The sequence below is a fragment of the Eschrichtius robustus genome, chromosome 1 (genome assembly GCF_028021215.1).
Source record: "Eschrichtius robustus isolate mEscRob2 chromosome 1, mEscRob2.pri, whole genome shotgun sequence".
Classification (NCBI taxonomy): Eukaryota; Metazoa; Chordata; class Mammalia; order Artiodactyla; family Eschrichtiidae; genus Eschrichtius; species Eschrichtius robustus.
The window spans coordinates 162,959,610-162,986,518 of record NC_090824.1 but is presented as its reverse complement, the minus strand read 5'-3'; the positions used below and the strand labels follow the sequence as shown (position 1 = coordinate 162,986,518).

Here is a 26,909-nt window from a genome sequence, read left to right as displayed (position 1 = left end):
AATATAAGTCATGACACCATAAAACTCCTAGACGAGAACATAAGCAAAACATTCTCCTACATAAATCATACCAACGTTTTCTTAGGTCAGTCTCCCAAGGCAACAGAAATAAAAACAAAAAAAAACAAATGGGACCTAATCAAACCTACAGGCTGTTGCACAGCAAAGGAAACCATAAAAAAATGAAAAGACAACCTATGGAATGGGAGAAAACATTTGCAAATGATGCGACAGATAAGGGCTTAATCTCCAAAATATACAAACAGCACATACAATTCAACAACAAAAAAACCAAACAACCCAATCGAAAAATGGGCAGAAGACCTTAAGAGACATTTCTCCAAAGAAGACATACAGATGGCCAGCAGGCACATGAAAAGATGCTCAACATCACTAATTATTAGAGAAATGCAAATCAAAACTACAGTGAGGTACCACCTCACACTGGTCAGAATGGCCATCATAAAAAGTCTACAAATAACAAATGCTGGAGAGGGTGTGGAGAAAAGGGAAACCTCCTACACTATTGGTGGGAATGTAAGTTGGTGCAGCCACTATGGAAAACAGTGTAGAGGTTCCTCAAAAAACTAAAAACAGAGTTACCATATGATACAGCAATTCCACTCCTGGGGCATACACCCAGACTAACTATAATTTGAAAAAATACATGCACCCTTATGTTCACAGCAGCACTATTTACAATAGCCAAGACATGGAAACAACCTAAATGTCCATCGACAGATGAATGGATAAAGAAGATGTGGGGCTTCCCTGGTGGCGCAGTGGTTAAGAATCCGCCTGCCAATGCAGGGGACACGGGTTCGATCCCTGGTCTGGGAAGATCCCACAGGCCACGGAGCAACTAAAAGCCGGTATGCCACAACTACTGAGCCTGCGCTCTAAAGCCCGCGAGCCACAACTACGGAGCCCGTGAGCCACAACTACTGAAGCCTGTGGGCCTACAGCCCGTGCTCCACAACAAGAGAAGCCACCACCATGAGAAGCCCACGCACCGCAACAAAGTGTAGCCCCCGCTCGCCACAACTAGAGAAAGACCACGCGAAGCAACGAGACCCCAACGCAGCCAAAAATAAATAAATAAATAAATAAATTTTAAAAATAATAAATAAAAGTGTTTAAAAAAGAATATATGTGTATAACTGAATCACTCTGCTGTACAGCAAAAATTAAACACAACATTGTAAATTTCAATAAGACTTTAAAAATAAATAAAAGCATAAAAAATGTTAAAAAAATAATCATCATGGTACAATTATGTAGTGCCTTTCTAAATGGTTTCAGGTAATTCCCTAAAAGGTGCAAACTTGAGACTTTTTTCTTAGTACATCACTGAAAAACTGAGGGTGCTTACAAGAATACCACCCAAGAATACAGAGGTTGAAAAGGGGGCCAATTTTTCCAGTCTCTTGAACCTAAGTCACTAGACTGGAAGATATCCCAAATGACCCTCTAAATGATTTCCTACCTTCTGGCAGCATTCTACTGAAACAAAGTCCTATTTTTTCCTAAATAGCCCTCCAGAGAAGCTTTGTTAAGCTCCTCTGTACAACCTGCTTCAGAAATCGATAGCCAATAGTTAATTCAGTGACCATTCTGATAACCATGTTCCTCAGGCATACTTCTCATAGTCCTCTCTAAATATGAATACCTGAAATCCAGATTACCTGAAGGTCTGGTTTTGTTAGTAGAGTAATTCCAGTTGCTCTTTTAAAGCCTAATTATATCTGTCAGCCTGGAACCAAAGTTAATTGATAACTTTTCCTCCCCCTTCATTTACTTTCTTGAAAGCAGTAGATGCCTGAACAATCCAAAAACTGTTAATGGACTTGGAGTAAGAGTTTCCTGTAAAATGTCATTTAAAATTTTACTAGTCCTCAGAATGCATCATTAGCTGAAACGCACAGCAGCTTAAATGTGCTGTCTTTTATATAAGATATTTGTAATCCACAACCTTACACCTGAGATCTGTTTTTCCAATGGTACCAGTGATTTGTACTCCATTCCCATTCTCACGAGGGCAAGCATTTGAAAAAGAACGGTCGGAATTAGTAATCATGGAAGGAGGAAACTTACAAAGCCATACATCAATCAGTTTGACTAGTAACTATAAATTATTTAATAATGAATCATCACAATGCTTCACCCACTACTTATAGAAAATAAGGTTAACATCTGCATCGCTTTTAACACAAAAGTCCTATGCACTGACATTATTTTTATTTTAGAGATGAGCAAACTGACATTCAACATTTTTGCCCAAAGTCACAAGGCTGATAGGTGGCACTGTGGTGCGTCTGGTCCCAATTTCAATTCGGACACTCCTTTCCCAGCACTGCCTGAGAAGTTGTTAAAACGACAGGAAAAGAATTCCTTTATCGGAGTTTTTCAACTTGCACGAAAACCAAGCTATCTTTCCAATTCAAGTAAAGTGTTAACACTGCAACCCAGATACATCGAAAAGCAACGATAAATTAAAAACTGCACGGCTTTATTTAAAGAAAAACTAGAAACACTGACCATAGAAGACTCAGGACTTAGGACAAGCCGTCGGTGCTAAGAAGCAGCACCTGAGACGCTTTGCTGGCGGAGAGGGTGGGGCTCCCGGACGCCAGCTCTGACCGCCCGGCACCGGGGGCGCCGCGGGCCCGCCTGGCCTCCCGCCGCTTCTCCCGGGCACCTGCGCTCGGCCCGCACCCGGGCGTCGGGGCCTGCGGGAGCCCGCGGCCCCGGGGAAGGCGCACGTCAGGTCTGGCCTCCACCCCGCCAGGGGCCCGCGGCCCGTGCACCGGCTCGCCGCTTCCCAGCCGTGCCTGGCTTCTTCCAGCCTCACTCGGGCGCCGGCTGAAGAGACACCCCGGCCCACGGCCTAAGGCGGCCTCTCGGACTCCGCACCGCCCCGCCACCGCCCCGCACCCGGGACCGGCACAGATCCCTCCCACGTCCCCTCTATTCCCTCACAACCCGCACCTTCTCCTCATGGCGGACGCTCCAAGAGGGCGGGCGTCGAGGCCCCGACCCTCTCCACGCGGGCCCGAGCGCAGCAACCACCCGCAAGCACCGGCAGTCTCACTCCCGGTAGCCGTTCCACGAGCCGTTAGGCCTCCACAGAATTTCAAACCGAACGCCGAGGCGGAGGAGCCCCGCGATTGGTGCCGCGTCTCGTGGCTCCTCGCGAAGCCCCGCCTCGCCCCGCCCCCCGGCGCGCCGTGGCTAGGGGCGGGGACTCGCTCACTGGGCGTGGGAAGCGCTCGCGCGCCGGCGGGAGACGGGGTCGCTGTGTGCGCGTACGCGCGCCTCTTTTGCCTCGCTGTTCTGTAGCCGGGAGGGGACGTCCAAACCTCGCGAGCCGGCAACCTCCTCGGAGTTCAGCCCGGCCCCGGCGCGGTTTTTTTTTTTTTTTAATTATTAGCACCTTTAATTATTATTTATTTATTTATTTATTCTGGCTGTGTTGGGTCTTCGTTTCTGTGCGACGGCTTCGTCCAGTTGCGGCAAGCGGGGGCCACTCCTCATCGCGGTGCGCGGGCCTCTCACCATCGCGGCCTCTCCCGTTGCGGAGCACAGGCTCCAGACGCGCAGGCTCAGTAGTTGTGGCTCACGGGCCCAGTTGCTCCGCGGCATGTGGGATCCTCCCAGACCAGGGCTCGAACCCGCGTCCCCTGCATTGGCAGGCAGACTCTCAACCACTGCGCCACCAGGGAAGCCCCCCGGCGCGGTTTTGATTCGAAGTGCGTGTCGCCGCCCAGAGACCGCCCGGTGTCCGGATCTCCCCGGCGTGGCGCGTAAACGGCCTTGCCGCCCTCAGCCGGCAGGGTGACATGAGAGGGATTAACAGAAAAGCCTGGCGCCATAATTTGTTTCCCTTGCTCATTCAGGCAGCAAGCCTGGGGACCGAGCAATTTCCCGAGATGTAGGAAACCATGACCTAAAGGGAAAGGGAAGGGACGGACACTGAACCCTGCTCACCGACCTGGTACCTTTCTAGACGAGTGATCCCATTTAATCTCCCCAACCATCCCGCTAGGTATTATCGCCATTCTACAAAGGGAACTGTCTCAAAAAGGTCTGAGTGACTTGCCCAAGTAACGACTGTAAATGAATGGAGATTACCTGGATCGTGGTTTTCTTTCAAATTACCTGGATTTATATAATTGTTATACAAAAATTTAAAAACTCAAAATCGACAAAGTACTTTTGTATCCTCGCTACATGCCTTAATGCTTATATATCACTTTTTCCTTTTTTCATGGTTGCATAATATATTGGCGTGTAGATTCATAATTCAACTATTTTGCCATCAATGGATATTTAGGTTGTACTTTCTACAAATAAATGTCTTCATACCTAAATCTTTGCATTTTGCATTATTTTCTTAGGGTTGGTTCCTACAAGTGTAATTACTTTATGCTCCCTCTCCAGACAGGTTGTATTTATTAATTTGCCCTCACCACCAAGGAAGTCTCACTGGAAGAGTACCCTCCTCACCCTCAGCAGTATGGAGTACTACTGTCCTTTTAAACCTCTTTGCTAGGCAAAAAGTGGCATTTCCTTGTTTGATTCATACTTGCTTGATAATAGCTGAAATTGCACATTTTCCCCATGTGTATTAGTCAACTGTAACTTCTGTGAATTCTCTTCATTTGTCTTTTCCATGAAGGAAAAGTAAAGGATGCCTGTTTGCTTCACCTTCCAGACCATGTTTTTCTTACTTTCGGAAAAACTTCATTGGTGCTTTCAACATCCTTTAACTCATGAGCAGCGTGCCAAACATCTGCACCACTAGTATGTGGCCTGCAGGCACCACTTTTTAAATTTACATGTGCTCTTTGTTGATTAACCTGAGAGTTTTCCAGAAAGCTTCAAAAACTTGTGATCTTCAGACAGGTTCCCAGGGCCACGGTTCTAAGCATCCAGAGATAAGACGATTTTGCTATCATGTGCTTTACACTGTAATTCTGAAGCTAACTAAGTCATAGAACCGTTGGAAGATATCAATTCAGAGCACATACTCAGCATGTAAAACACTCTGTAATGTGTATAAAAAAGGATCATTTTATATTTCTAGTGAACAGTGCTGTTCTAGAATGCACTGCCACTGTTTATTCATTTGGCCATAGAATTTTTTCTGACTGCCACATATTCTTTCTACAAACTAACAGCCCTGTCAGCAGTGTCTTTGATCTTGCACACTAGCACGTAGCACTGTCAAGATTCTAGCTAGATACTTGAGGTACTGCATTTTCCTTGGAATTTGCACTCATATAGCATTATCATTCTCCTATGGAAAGAATACTTTTGATGATCCAACACCACAGGTTTGGATCTTTCTTTTAAGAAGTGGCATGCAAGGCAGAAATAGAGACACAGACATAGAGAACAAACGTATGGACACCGAGGGTGGGATGAACTGGGAGATCGGGACTGACATATATACACTAATATGTATAAAATAGGCAACTAATGAGAACCTGCTGCATAGCACAGGGAACTCCGCTGTACAGTAGAAACTAAGACAACATTGTAAAACTATACCCCAATTAAAAAAAAAAAAAAAAGACGTGGCAGCACTGTGGATTGGGCAACAGATAGGAGGCAGAGCTTGGGAGGGACAGTTTTGCAAAAGCCCAGGCCAAAAACAAGTACCTCTGCCATGGGTATGGTGAGAAGATGAACCAGAAGCATTTAGAAATAATGGGTAAGGGGACCAGCTGCATGTGGGGTATAAAAAGAAAAAAATCTGAGGTCAAAGATATAATTTCTTTTTTTTTTTTAATTTTTTAAATTTTATTTATTTATTTGGCCGCACCGGGTCTTAGTAGCGGCACGCGGGATCTTTGTTGCCGCATGTGGGATCTTCAGTTGTGGCATTCGGACTCTTAGTTGTGGCATGCATGTGGGATCCAGTTCCCTGACCAGGGATTGAACTCGGGTCCCCTGCATTGGGAACACGGAGTCTTAACCACTGGACCACCAGGGAAGTCCCAAGGATATAATTTCTTGCATGAACAAAACTTGGGTAGATGATAAGAATGTCAATTAAGGAAACAGATGAAGAGGAGCAGACTTAGGGATCCCAAGTGGGGACACGAGGTTCAGTGTGAGAGTTTATTTTAGACATGCTGAGTGTGAACTGCCCATGGAACGACCAGGTTGTAAATAATCGCGTGAAGCTCAGCAGTGAGACAAAAGTTTGGGATGGGCAAGTGGATAACAATAAAGGACAGAGACAGGAGATGCAACAAAGGAGGATACACAGAGAGAGGAACCAAAGGAGACGGAAGTGCAGCCTAGGAGAATGCAGGAGGACAAAAAAGTGTGTCATGGAAGCTGAATATGAGAATTACAAGAAGGTAAAGGGGATCATCAGTGAGATCAACTTAGAAGACAACCACTAATAGATGTGGTTAGTGTTCACAATTTTTAAAGGGTAAAGGGAAAGAAAGGTCACTAGAATCAGCACTTAGGAGGGCACTGGTAACCTTTACAGGAGCACAGTTTGCCAACGCCTGAAATTGCTCTAACAAGGGACACAATCTTTCATTCTGCAATAAGAAACAAAAGGCTTAAAATTCAAGCGACTCCTTAAGTTAAAACAATAGCAAGCTCATTTTTTCCAAAGTGTAATGAACCACAGAATTTTAGAATTGGAAGGGTGCGTACTGATCATCTATCTAATCCTCATTTTATGGTTGAGGAAAGTCCAGTACAGTGCAAGTTTCAAGGAAGAACCAGACCAGTGCAAGTTTCAAGGAAGAACCAGACCAGGCCCAGAGCTACTACCCAGTCCAGGCCGCAGAATACACCAAGCCCCTATGTAAAGCCACCTCTGCTTCACCAGTAAACATGGAAGTGCCTGTCTAGAACTAAACATAATATTGATACATTGAGAGTAGAGGCTTTATTTACAATGATACTCAAACAGGATTTAGCAAAAGATCCTCTTCCTCCTTATCTCATCAGCATGGGCTGTACTTCATAAACAAAAAAGAAATATCCTGGGGGCAGGAAGTAAACTCTCTCCTCAGATATGTTCTCTAAATCCAAATAAGTTCCCTGCTCCCCAGCTCTTAGGAGCATAGTTGGTAGACATTTTATTAGCAGCTGGGATTCAAACTCCTGCATCCCACTGAGGAACATGTCCAGCGAAGACATCAACACTGGCCGGGAAAAGTTCAGGCTTTCACCTCACTCATGGCCTCCATAAGGCGAGCGCTGTTGGTGACTGCTGTCGTCAGAAAAATGAACCTGTACCCTAAGGAGTCAAAAGCACCACCATACATGACTGAAAGCAGATTTAAGCCCCTACCACCAGCCATGTCAAGCCCCTCCAGTTCCATGGCCCTGGCTGGGTCAGAGCACCAGTTTATAGTCATAGATGTGTCAGTGCCATGCTCCTGGGCACAGCAACTTGCCACGCTTGGTAGAACTGGGCTTCCTGCTATTCAGCCCACAGCAAGATGGCAGTAAGTGGTACCCAGAGGCCAGTAAAGAAGCCTTCCTGAGGGCTGCCCTTTGTCCCCCAGATCCCGCGGAAGCCTGATCTCACCTTTCTCTCTGCCCAGGAACCGGAGGGCTGAGATCTCAGAGAATGTGCAACCACCCAAGAACACCACCAAGATGAGGCGCAGGGACTCGCTGGAAGCCTTGTCTTCCTTGGTCATGTCTGCAAAGACCAGACCAGACTCAGCTCTTCACCGGCACTACTGGATGATGCATCCGGCCCTCCTCTCGTTTCACCCTGCCCCCACTGGGCAAGGCCACGCACCTGTGAATGCCAGCTCACTGCAGTTGAGAAGCCGCACCACTTCGTCCAGGCCCTGCCAGCTTTGCCGCTCCAGCACCTGGGAAGGCACAAGCACTAGTTTCGAGTCTAGCAGCAGCCAGACTGTCACATTTCTTGCTAGTCACTCAGGTAGTTAAAAGTTGGGCCAGGCCCGGGACTAAGAGAAAGCAGAGAGCTTGAAATATGAACAGGAGCGAGCCACTCGTTCTCACCTGCTCAATGATTCGGCAGCTGAGGGGCACGTAAGCACCACTGAACACATATGCCATGTCACGTGGCACCTTCAGATCATACTCGCCATCCACACGTGGGATCTAGAGGGCAAAGGGGACTGTATGAGGCAAGTGACCACTCAGCCCTCCAGTCCTTTACAGGGTCAGAGAAAAGTGGCATACCCCTAAGAACAGTTCTTACTTCAACTAAAGTGAGAACCAGCAATAGCCTTGGAGGAAAAAAAAAAAAAAAGAATCCATAACCAAAGATGAAAGCTGTTCAGTGCCTGCTGATTCTCTTGAATGAGTTTCCACGCTCGCTGGAAGGAGGGACCCCTTCTGACCCTTCAGCGACATGGGACATGTCTGTCACTGAAGCAGCACTCAGTGTATTCTCTGACATTGGTAGGTGTGAGTTATGTGTTTATTAAATGAATGAACCTTTGTGTCTTGTCTCATTATTAAGCTCATGCTATAATGCTACCACACAAAAGGATCTTTATAAAAACAAAATGACAGAGAGGTTTTTGTGGGTTCAAAGTACTTCACGAAGGACTGACCCCACTGCCTCCCTTGTCCACCCCTGTTCTACATACCAGATTCAGCTTCTTGCTGATGGCGCGGAAATTGCTCCTCTTGGCCAGAGAACTGAAGGCATCAGTAATCTTTCCTGGGAAAGAAATCTGCGCTGGTTTCATCTAAGGTTTATGGATTAATGATGCTGCCGCAGGTGATACCACTCAGGAAATGACAGGACCCCCTCTTCTCAAATAGCAGGACCTATCACATCTGAAGATCCCCCTCAAAGCCGTTCACCTACAGTTCCCTGGAACTGATTAAGACAATCACCACCCTTCTCCCACCCGCAGTCTTCCTCCTCCTACAGGGTACCAGCCCTCTACTAAATGCAATCTACAGGGTGATCCTAGTTTACTGGTTAAGTGTACGGCCTTTGGAGTCAAATCTGACTTACTAAGGGGCCCTGAAGAAGTCACTTAACCTCCCTAAGCCTCGGTTTCCTCATGTGTAAAATGGAGATAATAAAACTTACCACATAGAAACTTTGCGAGGATTAAATGAGAAAGTGTATCTAAAAGGCTTAGCACGTCAGTGTTCAATAACTGGAAGCTGCTCTTACAAGCAGAAGTAGTGGCAGTCAGGACAGTAACCGTAAGGAACCACTTTCTCCTTCCCCAGCTCATTCTCTCCCCACCAGGGTGCTCTGCCCATTGAGAGAACAGGCAACAACAGCCGAGGAGGGTGAAAGGGGTTACCTGCACTCCCTGCTCACCTGCAGCCTTGTCCGTCACCAGCTTGCTCACTTTACTCTCCACGGCTGTGAGGGTGTCCCCCGGGGCCTGCTCCGTTAGGAGCCCAGCTCGCCGCAGATTGGAGAAGGTTAGCAGGTGCTCGGGGCCATAGCTCTGAAGAAAATGCAATTCAGCTCTCTACCGAGCATCCACCAAGGGCCTAGCACTGTTAGGTGATACGGAGGTGGGGGAGAGGAGGATTATGCGCTCTGTGTCCTGAACAGCGCACACTTGTTTGTGGGGAAGATTTTCATATCAGAAATCACCAAATGCCAAACAAAGAATAAAAGCAGCACGGAACAATTAAAGAGCACAGAAAGCTATCGATGTAAGGAGGTGGGGAAGGCTTCACAGAGGAGGTAGGACTTGAGAAGGACCTGGAAGGAAAGGTGTATCGACGCCTCGCAAGATGCTAAATAAAGGGAGAACCCAGGAGTAAGAACTCTCCACTGGGTCCAACAGCTGTATTGTTCAAATTCCCCCCGCATTGGCCACATAAGAGGGGAGCAGAGTGAAACAAGGGCAGTGGGAAGGGTCTCTGCGTGTGAAAGGTGACCATCCCCACAACCTCTGAGAGGGAGGCGCATGGGAACAGGAGGGTGATGGGGACAGGAAAGGGACCGTTTCTTCTTTTGCCTCTTTCGAAAATGTCCAATGACCTCCCTCCACCAAGTTCCCTCAAGAACACGGTCTCCTGGCCTTACCTGCAGATACTGGGTTTTCAGGGATCGGTAATCCTTGGGGATCAAACCTGAGGGTAAGGAAGATAAAGGTTCATGAGCCAGTTGAGGTGTCCTAAAGTGTACAAACCAACCAACCAACCAACAAACCAACCCTCGTCCCCCCACCAAAAAAAAAACCCTAGTCAGAAGGAAGGAGTCAGTACATAACATTAACCTTGCATCCTATGCAGTTGATTCTAAACTGACTCCTAAATTTAAGCTTGCTTTTTGAAAGATATAGCCTGGATCTGAGAGTTCCAAGGAAGAGCCCCGAGGAAGGGACACCGAAACGAAAGCTAATCTAATCCGTAGTGGGGGGTGGGATGCGGCAGGAGGGAGGACAAGGGCCTTCCCGTGCATTTCTCCCTGCCTATGGGCTAGTTTTCTGGGGAATTGCTCAACAGCTAGTGAGGAATAGGAAAAGTGTTCAAATGAGCTCCCAAAGTGCAGTCTTAAATGTTTTTCTCCACAGAGGTAAGAAGAAATGGACTTCCAACTACAATAAAGGAGATTTAGAATAAGCAAATAACGTCTTTGGGTAGAAAGCAACCTTAAAGAATATTTGCCAACTGGAAGACTTCAACACTCAAAACAAGTTGCCATGAAAGGCTGCAGAATCTGAGCTTTTAAAATGTTTATGAAATTGGTTTTTCCTGGACTGTATCTTGATTATGAAATCTTGTTGAGGGTAGGAGGCCAGATGGAATGATGAGAGAAATGCCGCTCAGCTCTACCCCTTTGCAGTCCTACGATGGGACAGGCCTTGTGCCGGGGGGTTGGGGAGGGTGGATGTGGTCCTGTTTAGGGCTGGAACAATAAATTACCTTATGACCTGGGAATGTTTCACCCAAAACAAAAACTGCTTTATTTTACAGGGGAAAGAATCCACGAGATTACAGGGGACTATCCCTAAAGTACAGCTTTTCAATCTGGCGTCTTTGGTCCCTGGGGCTCACCATTCTCAGTGATGGACAAAAGGCACATGAGGCGAAGGCTTTCTATGGGTGACACCTGCACAGGAAGAAAGAGTCAAGGAGAATTCAAGTTTCATAACACACGTTCTCTCCTCTTGCTTCCGCTTGAGCCTCACCTCTAAACGCTGTTCCCAATATCTCCCCCCTTCCCGCCTCACCTGCCGGTCTATGTGCTCTTCAATGTAGTTGGTGCTCTCACGGATGCTGAAGCCCTCCAGCAGCGCTGCGAATAATCAGAGGAGAGCCTGTTACTGGGGGAGCGGCTCAGCTGTTGCCATCTATGCTAATGGGCGTCTGTCTCCTCATCTCTTTCTCCATCCTTGGGGTGGGTTAAGGGGCCCCCAGGGCTTCTAGCAGGAACCAACATTCCACACAGCCAGCATCAGCTGGAAAGAGCCAGAGAGCATCTTTTCAGGGCGGGCTGGGGCTGGGAGCCAGGGAAGCAGAAGCAGGAGAAGTAGCCAAGTCACCATGCTCAGTCTTGATGAGCTCCTGGAAGTCCTGCTTGGTTTTCTTCTTCATGATGGATTCACAGGCCCCGATATCTGCAGACAGGACAAAAGGGGAGCTGACATATACCTAGTTCTGGAAGAATGTCTCTTTATTGTCCAGAAGAATAAGGACCTCTTAAGGCAAAGTGCAGGAGCACTTCTTCCCACTTTAGACCAAAGAAGAGCACTATTTTCCAAATGAACAGGGATCTCCTCCCAGATCTCCTCTGCAGGGATCCCTTTGCCCTACCCTCAAGCTGAAACCTACGGAGACTCAGCAGGCGGTGCTCCTGCTTCAGTCCCTTGAGCTCCTGGGACACGAAGTTCTTCATCTGCTTGATGTCCATGCCTCTCCGGCGCTGTGGGGACATTCCCATGAGGTCAGCCCCTCTGCCCTCAGATGTGAGCAAGCACTACCCTCCCTCAGTTCCCACCCACTGTAGCATCAGAAGGGGAGCCAAAGGGCAGCAGCCTGGGGAGCCACTGAGGAAACAGACGGAGGACCTGGGCTGGGAGCCTCACATCATACTGGGCCTGCAAGTTCCGGGCCTTCTGGCTCAAGAAGCCAAAGACATTGGAGAAGTGCTCGTTACGAATCTCATTAAACACCTGCAAGGGGAATAAGACAGGAACAAATTACTATACAGACGCATACCTCGTTCCTTCCTGCCTCATCAGGGTAACAACAGCACAGGGAGAGTGCTCAGCTATTCTAGCAGAAGTACAAAGAAAGCTGAGCTGGTATCAGTCAGGACATGTCAAATCCCTGCTATGTGCTCTGGGTTGTGCTCTTAACCGGCAGGGTGTCCCTCTCTCCTGGGGACTCGGCCTCTCCTCCCAGTGCCGGGGCCCACAGCCTCATGGTGGCAGTGGCCCTGGGGAAATCCTCTGCTGGCACCCATGTGCTCACCTTGTCCTCGGCGTTGAGCAGCACCTTCAGACTCTTGTCAGAGGATGTGACTTCTGGGCCAAAGTCGACACTCCCTTTGAGAGCAGAGGAAACAGCTATGAGGATCTTTGATGAGTCCTTCCTTCCCCTCCCTTTCCTGAACTGCCATTAAAGGTCCCCCAGGGACTTCCCTGGTGGTCCAGTGGTTAGGACTCTGAGCTTCCAATGGCAGGGGCCCAGGTTCCATCCCTGGTCAGGGAACTAAGATCCCACAAGCCACAGAGCGTGGCCAAAAAAAAAGAAAAGAAGATTTAAACGTTCCCCCAAACTATTTGGAAGGCAGCAGTTCACTCCAAGCCTGGGTCTCTCCCACAAGTCCTGCACCCTCACCGTGGGGAAGCCCCAGGAGCTGAGGACCCCTCCGTCTCGCCGAGATGCCACTTACCACACTTGACACGGAAGGTGTCATCCACCAGGCCCTCGTAAACCACCTGGGAGCAAAGTGCCGTCACAAAGTCCACATCTGAAACCAAGATCCCCGACCGTGAGGGTCCTCCCCGATGCAGCCTCCCACCCAGTTTGCTCAGTATCTGCTCAAGTGCCTTCCATGGGTCCCAAGTGCCCACGCCCCCAGTCAACGCTGGCATTCACAGCCCCAACTTGAGGATCCCAGCTGTGCCACCATGTTTCCCATATTCCCGTATCTTCTAGGGTCGACAGATGAGAGGACTGCTGAGCATACTTTACCTCTGTCCAGGAGAAAGACATGTCCAATTTCTGGCCTTCGGCCCTTGGTTTCACCATCCTCCTCCTCTTCCAGTTTCCTCCACAATTCATGTGACATCTGCCAGGGCCCAAGACATTCGCAATCTTATGTCCAGATCCCTTGTGCAGCCCCACACCTACAGAACCCAAACCTTTTCCATGTGATCCTTCTCCTTGACCCCGAGAGGAGCTAATTATTAACAATATTATCTCTTCTACTCCCACCTGTTCCTACCCCTCCCCATCCTGCCCCACACCAGTGAAGGAGTCTCTCCGCCCCCAAAGATTTAGGGATGCTACCCAGAGGTCCCGGGCTCTTGCCGTTCTGTTAACCACACAAGTTCTCCCCTCTGGGGACCTACTCCGGAGCAATGAAAGCAAGGTAAAGAATATACCTCACATCCCAGATGCCCATGAATAATCCTTGGTGATTAGAAAACAAGTGAATAGGGGCTATCAGGACACAGAACTGCTCACCTTAGCACATCTGCCAATTCCATAGCAGTTAGGGAAGGGTCCATAGAGCGTGCTGAGGAGGTGCAAGGCCTGTGCCACAGTGTTGATCCAACACTGATCTCCTTCCTGCAGGGACCACATGGGCCACAAAGATATGGATCAACCCGACAGATCCATCTGGAAAGTGGATAGGCCTAGAAGCCCTGCGCAGAAAGGCAGGGTCTGGGCAACGCTTGCAAAAGTCCATTTTCATTGGCCCCAAAGGAAGCCCCATGAACATCAAGCGGTAGTATTCCATCTCCAAATTACTATCACTCATGATAAATTATGAGCTGGATGAAGGTTGAATCCATATTTCTAGCCCACAGGACCCCATGTCTGTCCCGACTCCTTGATGCCAAGACCCAAGGGCCCTGCATTTACCAGGAAGTAGTCTCTGAAAAATTCTGGTAGTTCCATGCTCAACAGATCCACATCAAGAGGCAACAAAGAGAAGGCCCATTCGTCACAGCTCACATCTGTGGGTACAGAGAGCATCAGCCTCCCTGCCGAAGGCACGTGGCTCCACCTTAAGAGGGAAGCTCCACTACAGCCATGCAGAAACTCCTGAGTGCCTGCCACATGCCAGGTACTGCACTGAGCATGGGATGCTCAGAGATGAATAAGATACAGTTTCTGCCTGGAAGGGGCTCACAGGCTGATAAGGAAAGGAGACATGTACGTATCAGCCTGTAATACAGTGGGATCAGTGGTGTGTTTTCATTAGATCGCCAACCAAAAGTGCTGATGAAACACTCCTTCATTTATGCATTATTGGACAAATACTGACGGAAAGCCACATATGTACGGCGCTAGGCTAAATACTGGGGACATGGTGGTAAACAGAATAGACATGCTCCTGACTTCTGGAGCTGACAATGTAGTGAGAGAGTACACACCAGACAAATTTAACTACAGTTATATGCTCCAAAGAAGTAAAACAGCAACCTATGAGCACAAACATTTCAGGGATCTAACCTCAACTACAGGTACAGGAAAGACTTCCCTAAAGAAGAGACATTTGGCTTAGAATTTGAGTATGATTTGGGTAGGCAAAAAGCCGTAGGGTGAGGAATATTCTAGGCAACAAGAACAGGTGTGTGAAGTCCCCATGGCTGGAGGGTAGTGAGTCAGGCGAGAGGAGCGGCACATGATGAGGCGAAAGGGCCAGGAAGGGGCCAGACTGTAGAGGCGCAGGAGGCCATGCTGAGGATTCTGAGCTTTAATCTGAGCCACTGCAGGATTTCCAGTAGGGAGGACGGTGACCAGCTTTGTGTTGCATGGAGGATGGAGTGAGGAATACATACAGGAGGGAAGGCACGATTTTTGCTTGTGGGAGTCTTGGGAGGTAAGAAGAGAGCACCGGTGATTTTCAACTATAGCCCCACTAGTATTCTAATTTGGGGTCTTCCTTCCAATTCTCAGGACCCTCTCCTCCTGCCAGGCCAACAGGAATGAGGCAGGGAAAAGGAGGAGATGGGGACGGGGAACAACCATCACGGCCTTCTTGCACACGTCCTCCCCCTTTCCACTCATATCCGTCTCCTCTCACCTCCATAGATGCCCTCTTCCTCAAGCACCATCTCGCACGCATAAAACTGAAAGAGAAAGGGAAGCTGATTAGTAACCCCCTTCTCCATTCTTTCCATTTCTCTGGAGTTCCTCTGTGGTCACTGATGAGGACCACACTTATTGAACCCAGTGAAAAAGACAAGAGAACCCAGACTCTTAGATCTAGAAAGGACCACTGGAATCATTGGCCCAACGCTTTGTTTCCTTTTCAGCCATTTCATTCATTTATTAAGTCAATTGCTTTTTTCTCCCTGACTGGAAAAGCTTTACAAAGGAGAAGGTATTCAGCTGTCATGGAGGGGTGGGTCCTGCAGGCAGAGACAGGAAGCAGGGCGTGACAGTGCTATAGAAACAGAGGAGGAGGAGCAGGTGGAGGTAAAAAGCAATGGTGTGGAGAGAGGAGGGATGGAGTTCTGGTTAGGACATGTCCATGGGACCTCTGCAGACACCGAGGGAGGTCTGGACAGACAGCCTCGGGGGTTAAAGGCACATATACTGCATTTAAAGTGGATAGTTTGTCCAAAAGAACACACAGAGAGAAGAGAGCTTAGGACAGGACTCTAGGGAACCAAAATTAAAAGGGTGCACAGTCCAAGACAGGGCAGAGAAGACCGAGAAAGAATACATAAAGAGGTGAGACTAGGAGAAAACAGCACCCCTAAATAGCACCTCTAAAGGCAGAGTTTCAAGGAAGAATGGGCAACAGTCTCAAATGCCAGAGAAGTTAAGTAGGAAGAGCATGACACAGACATCACTGGATTTGACAGCGGAGATCTTAGGCGACTAGATTAAAAGATGAAGGTGGACGTGAGGAAGCAGAAGAAGTGGCAGCAGATAATTCTTCAGTCTGGCCACGAATTAAGGGAGAGTCGCTGTCAGGGACAAGAGATGAGGAGAGAGAACTGTTTAGAAGGGATAGATATGGTTGAAGATATAAAAAAGTCTACTCGATGAAGCAAGAGAGTGGAGAAAGCAGGCAGAGATGGGGCCAAGAACACAGGGGAGCCTCCGCTCTTAGATGGGGAAAGGCCAGTGTCTCGTCCTCTTTTATTTTTTTATTTTTTGTAAATTATTTTTTATTTTATGTTTTTTTTGGCCATGCTGCATGGCTCGTGGGGATCTTAGTTCCCCAACCAGGGACTGAACCCACACCCTTGGCAGTGAAAGCGCAGAGTGCTAACCACTGAACCACCAGGGAATTCCCTCATCCTCCTTTGAGACAGGTGGGAAAAGGGTGAAATATTTGGAGGTAATGAGGAAGAAAGTTGAGGGCACTTCTGTCTGATAATGATGATGACAATAATAATAGTGGATGTGTATTATTTGTTTCACATGTACTAGGCATTGTTGTCAGTGTTTTAAAAGCATTACCTCTCTTGATCCTCATAATAACTCTATGAGGTGTGGAAGATTAATGTTAGGTTTGCCTTATTTTACAGTTATACAGAAGAGTCCTATTCATCCCTCATTCATTTATGTCAGTAAAACTGAAATCCTATAGGCCTTTTTTTTTGGCCACGCCACGTGGCATGCAGCATGTGGGATCTTAGTTCCCCGACCAGGGATCGAACCTGCGTCCCCGGCAGGGGAAGCAAGGAGTCTTAACCACTGGACCACCAGGGAAGTCCCTATAGACCTACTTTTAATGCTAACTAATCGAATTCCATAGCCCAGTTTGAAAACTGCCAATCTTCATAATTAACAAAGGGAGTCTCAGGAAGAGAAACAGATTTCCTCTTCCCTACAGCTACTAAGGAAGACATCGTCCTATGATGGAAAACTAGGTCAAAGAATTTGATCAGATAGGGTGTTAGAAAGAAAAAATTCATAAAAATATCAATTTTCTTTTTCTGTGTGATATGGAGGCTTGTAGCATTATTTGAAACTGTTACCAACTTGTTCTATTCCTTGTTTAAACAAGTCTGTCCTTGGAAGTATAATTTGAAAAAAAGGGTCTTGTAAGACTCCAAAAACTAGAAATTACTGCTATAGCACCTTTAATAACATTCAAAAGTATCCTGTAATTTTGATTGGTTATTTTACTCAATAATTTTCTTGCCCTAGTAATAATGTTATACTTGATATATTTGTATTCCTAAACAGGATAAATAGCTGTAAGACTGTGCCATCGGGACTTCCCTGGAGGTCCAGTGGTTGAGACTCTGTGCTCCCAATGCAAGGGGCCCGGGTACGAGCCCTGGTCAGGGAACTGGATCCTACATGCATGCCCCAACTAAGACCCCACAGGCTGCAACTAAAGATCCTGCACGCTGCAACTAAGACCCGGAGCAGCCAAATAAATAAATAAACATTTTTTTAAAAAAGGGACTTCCCTGGTGGCGCAGTGGTTAAGAATCCACCTGCCAATGCAAGGGACACGGGTTCAATCCCTGGTCCAAGAAGATCCCACATGCCGCGGAGCAACTAAGCCTGTGCGCCACAACTACTGAGCCTGCGCTCTAGAGCCCGCGAGCCACAACTACTGAACCTGCGTGCCGCAACTACTGAAGCCCGCTCGCCTAGAGCCTGTGCTCTGCAACAAGAGAAGCCACAACAATGAGAAGCCCGAGCGCTGAAACGAAGAGTAGCCCCCGCTCGCCGTAACTAGAGAAAGCCAGCGTGGAACAACGAAGACCCAACGCAGCCAAAAAAAAAAAAAAAAATTAAAAAGTAAATAAATAAAAAATAAAAGCATTATACCTCTCTTGATCCTCATAATTCTATGAGGTGTGGAAGATTAATGCTATGTGCTCCTTATTTTATGGTTACACAGAAGAGTCCTATTCATCCCTCATCCATTTATGTCAGTAAAACTGAAATCCTACAGGGCTACTTTTTTTTTTTTTTTTTAATTAATTAATTAATTTTATTAATTTATTTTTGGCTGTGTTGGGTCTTCGTTGCTGTGTGCGGGCTTTCTCTAGTTGCGGAGAGTGGCGGCTACTCTTAGTTGCGGTGCGCGGGCTTCTCATTGCGGTGGCTTCTCTTGTTGTGGAGCATGGGCTCTAGGCGCCCAGGCTTCAGTAGCTGTAGCACACGGGTTTCAGTAGTTGTGGCTCATGGGCTCTAAAGTGCAGGCTCAGTAATTGTGGCACACGGGCTTAGTTGCTCCGTGACATGTGGGATCTTCCCGGACCAGGGCTCGAACCCGTGTCGCCTGCATTGGCAGGTGGATTATTAACCACTGCACCACCAGGGAAGTCCCTACAGGGCTACTTTTAATGCTAACTAATGGAACTCCATAGCCCAGTTTGAAAACTGCCAATCTTCATAATTAACAAAGGGAGTCTCAGGAAGAGAGAGAAAATTCCTCTTCCCTACAGCAACTAAGGAAGACACTGTCCTGTGATGGAAAATTAGGTCAAAGAATTTGATTAGATAGGGTGTTAGAAAGAAAAACTTCATAAAAATATCAATTTTCTTTTTCTGTGTGATATGGAGGCTTGTAGCATTATTTGAAACTGTTACCAACTTGTTCTATTCCCTGTTTAAACAAGTCTGTCCTTGGAAGTATAATTTGAAAAAAAGGGTCTCGTAAGACTCCAAAAACTAGAAATTACTGCTATAGCTCCTTTAATAACATTCAAAAGTAACCTGTAATTCTGATTGGTTATTTTACTCAATAATTTTCTTGCCCTGGTAATAATGCTACACTTGATATATTTATATTCCTAAACAGGATTAATAGCTGTAAGACTGTGCTATCAATCTTCAAATGATCTTCAAAGGAAGATCACTGGTTCTTTCCTCTTATTCCTTTTAAATGATGAGAAAACAATATAAGCCTATGATTCCTCTAGACTTCTTAATAGAAACTGAAAGTCATCTCATTTAAAAGAGATAAGTACTATTATCAACTCCATTTTATAGATGAGAAAACTGAGACACAGAGCAGTTAAGTAACTTATCCAAGATCACACAGGTAATAGGTGCTAAAGCATGGATTCACAGCCAGACAGTTTGGCTTCAGTGTCTTTAGTCTTACCTACTGCTTCTATTTTCTTTAGAATTTTCTTGGGAAAATTGCAAAGAAATAAATCCCTGTCCTTTCAACTTTAATTTCTACCTGCTCTGAGTGTGGCATGCACTACTTGGTATAACTGTATAGTCCTACGACGGGCAATGTATAGACCTGGTACATCATTCCTCCCAATCAATCAGGTTGAGGATGTACCTACAATGCACCCCGTTGATGTGGGGATGACAGGGGAACTTGATGGAATCGAGAAACGGAGATACTATGACAGATCACCTAACACTTACTGCAATTATTGAGGTAAAGATGGAAGAAACCTAGCCTGGCTATGCTAATTCACTATGTGACTGTGGGCTTCAGTTCCCTCAGCTGCTCCAAGCTTAGAGACCATTTTACTGCACACTGTGTAAGAAAAACCTCTTCCAAAGTACACTGGTATGGTTCTGATAACCCAAGGGCAGCCCAGCCACATGCCTTCGATGAGCATGGGGCAGGGGGTGAAGATTTATTGTGTTTGTTATTAAAGAGATATAGGGAGAAAGTCATTGAAAAGCCATAACATTGTGCACCATTACTATATAGGAATTGGTGTTAGAAGGGATACATTGCAGGTTCTACTTCAAAAATGTCAATCTTTTCATTTAAAGAAATCTATGTAGAGGACACCTCTCACAACTGTACAATCTATATTCGGGGCAATTTGATGACAGACTCTGCTACCTTAATAAAAAAAAAGTGACAGGTATTTTACTCAGTCACCTATAATTTGCTTTGAGGGAGATATAGCTGTTGGCCCCTTACCCCTTCCCAGTCCCCAGTCCTGTTCTACCCTATGTCATTTCCACCAGGGTCCAAACTCACCTTCTGAGGACTGAAGATCACTTTGTATTTCCGAGTTCGGCCAGCCATTTTGTCAGCATTGACAAGATCTACAGACAGAAAGGATGCAACCCGAAAGCCATGGACCTTTGTTAGACTAGAAGCAAGGAAGCAGAGAGCCTCTACGAGGAGTATGGCCTACCCAAACAATTCTTTTCTTATTAAAGGGTTCTTATGGCCAAGGTCCTTAGACCTTCCCACCCTTTCCCAGGTCTTAGTTATAATGAACACCATGGCACACTCACTGGCAATGTACCGCATATTCTTGATGCGAGGTCTGACCAAGAAGCACAGTCTATGGGAGAGAAGGGGGAAAAAACCTTAGCGAAGAAAAATCATGAAGTTGGTGATAGCAGCTTAGAAGAAACTTAAACAATGTCAACTCTTTCACCATTTGCTACAGTTCTCACCCCAGCCAAAGCCCTGCCAGCTCTTTTGGCTCACCACATACCAAACACACAAGACTCAGGACTTCCCTGGTGGCGCAGTGGATGAGACTCTGCGCTCCCAATGCAGGGGGCCCAGGTTCAATCCCTGGTCAGGGAACTAGATCCCACATGCATACTGCAACTAAGAGTTAGCATGCCACAACTAAGGAGCCGGCGAGCCAAAACTAAGGAGCCCGCCTGCTGCAACTAAGGAGCCCGCCTCCCGCAACTAAGACCTGGTGCAACCAAACAAATAAATAAATAAATATTTTTTAAAAAAATGAGTATATAATTAAGAGTTTAAACACACACACACACACACACACACACACACACACACAAGACTCCCCCCGATAAAACAGGTATATCGTGGTGGGCTGGGGGCACTTATTGGCCTTATGGTGGACCCAGGAGTTCCTGCTCTCAAATAATTTACAGTCTATTGGGCAAAATAAGATGCATATATGTATGGAGTATATTAACAATCAAGTGTTAAAAAACAATACAAGAAAGTATATAAAATTGTTTTTCAAACTGGGGTTCATGGATGTATTCTCCATGTATCTAGGAGAATTTTTTCCTCTAAGGGAGGGTGTACATTACTTAAGTTGAGAAGTATTAAAAATAAAAACAAACACCAGACAACAGGCAGGATGTGACTGTGTGCCAGGTGAACAGGACAAACACTGAACCCCATGTAAGTCCAGAGGAGGAGAAAATCACCCCAGAATGGCAACTGAGAGCTGCGTGGAGGAGGCGGGGCTGGATTCTGAAGGCTGGGTATTTGTCGCAAGAACAGTGAGGAGAGGAGAGAGTGGGTGGAGTGGCCAAAAACACGGAGGTACGTGTGCAGAGCTGGGAAGCACGCAAAAGTGCGAGCTGAGTAGTGGGCACGTGAAAGAGACCAGGCTGGAAAGGGGGTGAGAGGCCTCCCTGCAGGCAGCCTTGGAATCTATGACGAACAATGAGGACCTCACTCGGTAAGTAAGGGAAGCCTTGAAGGTGCTTCAGGAGAGCCCAGTGAAAATATTTTTGAAAGATTAATCAATCTGGTTAGAGATGGTAGATTGGGTTAAAGAGAGAAGAGGACAAGGGAGGGAGAAACCGCAGAAAGGGAGACCAATTAAGAGGCTAAAGCATAACCTAAGGATGAAATTGTAACCATGTCACAAACATCATGGTGCCAGATCTCGGCCAAGGACCGATCAAAGGCAAATGTGTAGGGACCTCCTCCAGCTTGGAGCCAAGACAGAGTCTCCCAGACACTCACTGTTCACTGGAGCTGAAGGCTGGCTTGTTCTCCACTTTGTACAGCTTGTCTACTTCATGTTGCTACAGAGAGAATCCAACAAAACAATGGACATAAGTGTGCTTGGAAACCCAAAGCCTGATACAATGACAGGGGTCTTCTGGAAGGGCTCCCTCCTATTTATACTAATTCTAGCAGTCAAAGTACCTCCCTGACAACCATCCCACTGAACCTTCCTCAAACTGTCAATAGAAAAACCAAAAATAAAACAATACAAAGAGTATCAATCCCCACTTGTCACTGCAACTCTGCCATCCTCTATTTACCCTATAAGGGTAGTCACTCTTCAGTAATATGTACTGTTCATCAAAAGAAAAACTGCTTAATAGGAAAGAGGGGCCTGATACACGTGGGGAAAGGGGCAGGTACCTTTAGGATGGAGACATTGGCGATTCGATCCAACGGGCTCATGAGATCTGCCTCAATGAACAAGTCCTTTTTTCCTGGAAGCTGAAGGAGACACAGTATCTTGGGTTACTCTCAGGTCACACAAGCTCCCTCGGCTGACAGCTCATCTAGCCATCCATTTAATAGAAGCAGTCTCTGAGTTGGAAGGGCACTAGACCTCATCTACCCCAGCACCTTATTTATTGCCTATATCCACAGCTGACATTTCTCTACATATTCACCTATTTTGTCTTCTCATTTTCTGTACCAGTGGAAAGATATTTCACCTTCTTTCTAAGGTTAAGTCCTTGTCACTCAACCCTCCTGCTTGCCTGTGACCTTGTTCTACATCATTGCTCCTCTACTCCACTGCCTCTTCCACTCTGTCTCCTGATAACCCAATCGATTTCCTGCTGAACGAAGCCAAACAAAAGAAAACCGCGCCGTGTATCCTGCAGCCCCTCAACTAACTGCCAAATATCTCTTTAAATGGCATTTTTCTTCTAATTACAAAAATAACCTATGTTCAAGGCGGAAAACTTAACCCAGGACAGTCCTCACCCACACACCCACTCTCCCACGCCAAATCCCTGTCATCTGGTTCCTGCTTCATCACTCTTGATGCTACTTTTTCATCTGTCCAGAGGAAGGAGAGGTCATACTGAGCAGAAGAGAGGGGGAAGTCATTGAAAGTTTCCTCTCAACTAGGCTTTGACAAATGGGTAGGATGTTGGCAGTGATAGATTGAGATGGCAATCTAGCAAAGGCCAGGGAAAGAGAACAGGTTGAATGGTAAGGGCAGAACAAGCAATTCAGTTTGCCTGATGGGTAAGGTACATGTAAGGCAGTAGTCCTCAACCAGGGCTGATTTTGCCCCCCAGGGCACATTTGGTAAAGTCTAGAGACATTTTGGGTTGTCCACCTTGGGGCAGGGGGTGTTACGGGCATCTAGTGGGTAGAGGTTAGGGATGCTGCTAAATATCCTACAATGCACAGAACAGTCCCACCACAAAGAATTAAGCAGCCCAAAATGTCCATAGCACCAAGGCTGAGAAATCTTGATGTAGGGGAATGGTGTGAAACAAGATTGAAATCTTTGACAGGAATTAGAGCATGAAGGGTCCCAAATGCCAAGTTAGGGAGTTTGGTGTTGATCCTCTATGGAACAAGGAAAAATAGAAAGCTTTTGTACACTGAAGCATCCAATCAGCTGGGAATTTTCATTAGGTAAATCTGGGAACTGTGGGTAAAATGGATTGGAGACATGAGAAACTAGAGGTAAGGACTACACTTATGTGGTTAATGCAACAGTCCAAGCAGCCCAAGGACCTCCCTGGCGGTCCAGTGGTTAAGACTCTGTGCTTCCACTGCAGGGGGTGAGGGTTCGATCCCTGGTCGGGGAAGCGCGGCATACAGCGGGGTGCGGCAAGAAAACAAAAGACAAACAAGCAGCCCAAGCCTGTGGTAATGAATGAGGACCTGATTTAGGCTGGTGGTGATGTGAACAAAAACAGGTTTTTAAGAGATACATGGAACGTGTAATAGAATTTTTAAAAATACTTGAAAGAAATTAAGTGTTAACAGTGCTTGTATCTGATGGTAGGGTTATAAGTGATTTTCTTTTCTTTACACTTTACCTTCTGCATTTTCTAGAATTTGTTAGTGTTATTTTATAATCACCATTTTAAAAGTCAGGTGTAGGGCTTCCCTGGTGGCGCAGTGGTTGAGAATCTGCCTGCCAATGCAGGGGACACGGGTTCGAGCCCTGGTCTGGGAAGATCCCACATGCCACGGAGCAACTGGGCCCGTGAGCCACAACTACTGAGCCTGCGCGTCTGGAGCCTGTGCTCCGCAACAAGAGAGGCCGCGATAGTGAGAGGCCCGCACACCGCGATGAAGAGTGGCCCCCACTTGCCACAACTAGAGAAAGCCCTCACACAGAAATGAAGACCCAACACAGCCATAAATAAATTAATTAATTTAAAAAAAAAAGTCAGGTGTAAGGGAATATCCACAGGACTCAGCAACTGGTTTAGTTAAGTGTGAGGACGGAAGAAGAGTCAAAGATGATTCTGAGGTTTCAAGCCTGAATAGCAATGCCCATTAATAAGAATTAAGTCAGAGGAAGTTAGTTTGAAGAGGACATTACTGCACAGAAATCCACTCTGGCCACGTTGAGTCACCCTTGTGGGCAGCTCTTCCTCAGGTCATTCTATTTACAAGTTTCTATCCTTGGTCTCATTTACTGTCTTTCATGGGGCTCTCACCTGAACTAGTGGTTCTAACTAGCATCTCTTTTCAATTCCTCAGACATTTGTTGGGTGTCTTTCATGTGCCAATCATTGTGCTACCACTACAGGACACATTACAGAGAAAGAAAATATGGTCCCACATCCCCTGAGGTTCTCCCAAGTCCCCATCTTTACCCCAGCTGCAATTTTACCTTTCTATCTGCTGATGTTACAAGCAGTATTTCCTACTAGCATCTTAACTTCACCCTATCCAAACCCAAACTACTCAACTTCCCCCACCAAAACTGTTCCTCTAATTCTTTTTCTCATTTCTATTCAATGTTCATGCAACAAATATTTATTAAGCACATGCTAAGTGCCTGATTCTAAGCTAGGTACTCACTAGGTATACATGTTGAACAAAATAGGTATGTCCCTGTCCTCAAGGACCTTCCAATCTAGTGGGGAATATGAACATTAAACAAATGACTATATACGTAATCCATTAAAATTACAGTAACAGCATTACTTTCTTATTAGCTCAAGTTAAAAATGTCAAACTCAGCTTTGCTTCTCCCTTAACCTTTACGACCAATCAACGTCTTTGAGTCTTTGACTCAAAAAAACCCATCAATTCCTTTCATTTCCACTGCCACTAATTTTGTGTGGGCCTTTATTACTTCAATCTGATCTATGGTCTCCTCACTGGCCTTCTTGTTTTGCCCATTTATCCAACTTCACAATGGCTATTAGAATCATCTTCAAGTACTGTTTCATGTCACATATTGGGGAAAATTTTTCAGTAGCTGCCTAATGCCTATTGTGTAACTTCTCATCCCTCTCTTCTCTGTATTACATGCCTGTCCTTCCCTGGTTCCTCAACTTTGCTCCTACCGGTCCATCTACCTGGAACATCCTCTCCCATCTCCAAGGAAAATATGCTTATCTTCACACTCCAGCTCCTGGAAACTCCTAGATCACTCCAGCTAGAAATGATTGTTTCAGGCACCCTAGCTGTCACTCGTTCACCACATGATACCCTGTGTGTGGTAATTTGTGTTTCATACTGCTCCCACTGGAACGTAAGAACCCTAAGGACAAAGTTGTCTTAACCACCTTTCCATCCCCAGTGATGCCTGGCACTAGTGGTGTCTCCCTTGTCTGTACGAAAAAAAAAGGGGGGGAGGGGGGATTTCCATTAACTCTCTGGCCAGATCGTCCCAAGTTTTCCTCCCTGAGTGCTTCATTTTGGACCTGCCACAGAAACTGCAAGGACAATACCAAGGGCCAAGAGCAAGACCAAGGGAGCTCAGTAAGAAAGAACTATGCATCCAGTGAGTGCTGGCTGTTGATACAGTAAAGGCCCCCAGCATGGCAGGCACTGACCTGCTCCAGCAGATAGATGAGCTGGTCTCGGGCCAGCCTCTTGAGCATGGAGAAGTCAGGCAGCTCTGGGGCATCCGGCCGATGGGGAAAAGCCATGGCAGCGGTCACCTGGGCCGCAGGGTGGAAGAAGGCGGACGCCCTCCGCTCTGAGAAGGCCGGCAGCGCCCCAGGGTAAGCGCAGGATGGCTCTCCTTCAGGTAAGGGCACGGACTTCGAAAGAGCCCCCGAAGGGGCCCTCGCTCCTCAGCCACACTGGAGGAATGAATGGCCACCTCCTGGCCGGACAGCCGCAGCCTCGGGGGACCTCGCCTCAGGCCTGCAGCCACTTTGTCCCACCCCACCCCTCCCGGTCCACTCTGCCGGTCCGCAGGATTAGGGTCTACACCTGCAGAGATACCCGCCTCCTGCCAAAGAGAGGGACGACTTCCTAGACCTCCCGGAAATCCCGTGCACTCGCCCTGCGCTCAGCGTACCCGGAAAAGGACGGCGTCCTGGAAGGGACATTTGAAAACGAGCGGCAACGCGTCAAGGTTCAGTTTCATTCCTAACCAGAGGCGACTGTTCCTGTGATAAAAGAATTATACCTTAAACTAACTTTGAAGGGTACACCCAATTCTCCTAGCTCACTCAAGCAAGCGTTGGGCACTTGCTCGATTTTTAGAACTTGGTGAAATCGGCGAAACCAACTCGGAATCCGGAGGGCATTGATCAGAGGATCTGGGCTGTCAATCAAATCTACTCCACAAATTTAGCTGCAAGCTGGGAGCTCTCTGGCTTCCGAACTGCGGGAGGCCAGACGCGTGGAGTTGCGGGGCGGGTGTGAGGGGAGAGAAGAGGAACGCGTTAGGAGCCAATGGAAGCCAAGTCTCGCCAGCTGTGACCTTTCAATACCGGAGTTTTGACTCATTAATGCCCTTCGTGGGAAAACGGGTAAATAAACTGTGGCATATTCATACAATAAAAATAACTGAATACATGAAAGAAGCCAGACACGAGAGTGGCATCTGCATGCCATTTCTATCAGGTTCTCGAACAGGAAAAACTATAGTGAAAAATTTCAGAAAAGTGATTGACTTTGG

At 46.8% G+C, this 26,909-nt stretch overlaps 2 protein-coding genes across 7 annotated transcripts in view; both read right to left on the bottom strand.

Annotated features, from left to right (window-relative positions):
* The window catches only part of PRC1 (protein regulator of cytokinesis 1), a 29,633-nt gene extending 26,453 nt beyond the window's left edge, over window positions 1–3,180 (bottom strand). For 3 of the 6 annotated variants that reach the window (XM_068557989.1, XM_068557962.1, XM_068557979.1), the window contains exon 1: window positions 2,989–3,178. In XM_068557989.1, the coding sequence (XP_068414090.1) occupies window positions 2,989–2,999 (11 nt within the window). In that variant the 5' untranslated portion in view covers window positions 3,000–3,178. Of the gene's footprint in view, window positions 1–2,988 lie in introns of all 6 variants that reach the window. The other 3 variants (XM_068557953.1, XM_068557970.1, XM_068557997.1) reach the window with 3 other exon arrangements.
* Window positions 3,181–6,900: 3,720 nt separating this feature from the next.
* Window positions 6,901–26,271, bottom strand: VPS33B (VPS33B late endosome and lysosome associated). The gene is made up of 23 exons (XM_068557914.1): window positions 25,831–26,271; window positions 22,196–22,276; window positions 21,788–21,849; window positions 20,335–20,384; window positions 20,072–20,139; window positions 15,215–15,260; window positions 14,047–14,141; window positions 13,645–13,749; window positions 13,150–13,246; window positions 12,848–12,925; window positions 12,424–12,497; window positions 12,036–12,122; window positions 11,782–11,872; window positions 11,493–11,567; window positions 11,181–11,245; window positions 11,005–11,059; window positions 10,031–10,077; window positions 9,308–9,440; window positions 8,613–8,686; window positions 8,017–8,118; window positions 7,787–7,862; window positions 7,568–7,684; window positions 6,901–7,273 (listed from the first exon to the last, which is right to left on the bottom strand). Exons 1-23 carry the CDS (start codon window positions 25,924–25,926, stop codon window positions 7,194–7,196), a joined length of 1,854 nt encoding a protein of 617 aa, XP_068414015.1. The 5' UTR covers window positions 25,927–26,271; the 3' UTR covers window positions 6,901–7,193.
* Between the last annotated feature and the right edge of the window lie 638 nt (window positions 26,272–26,909).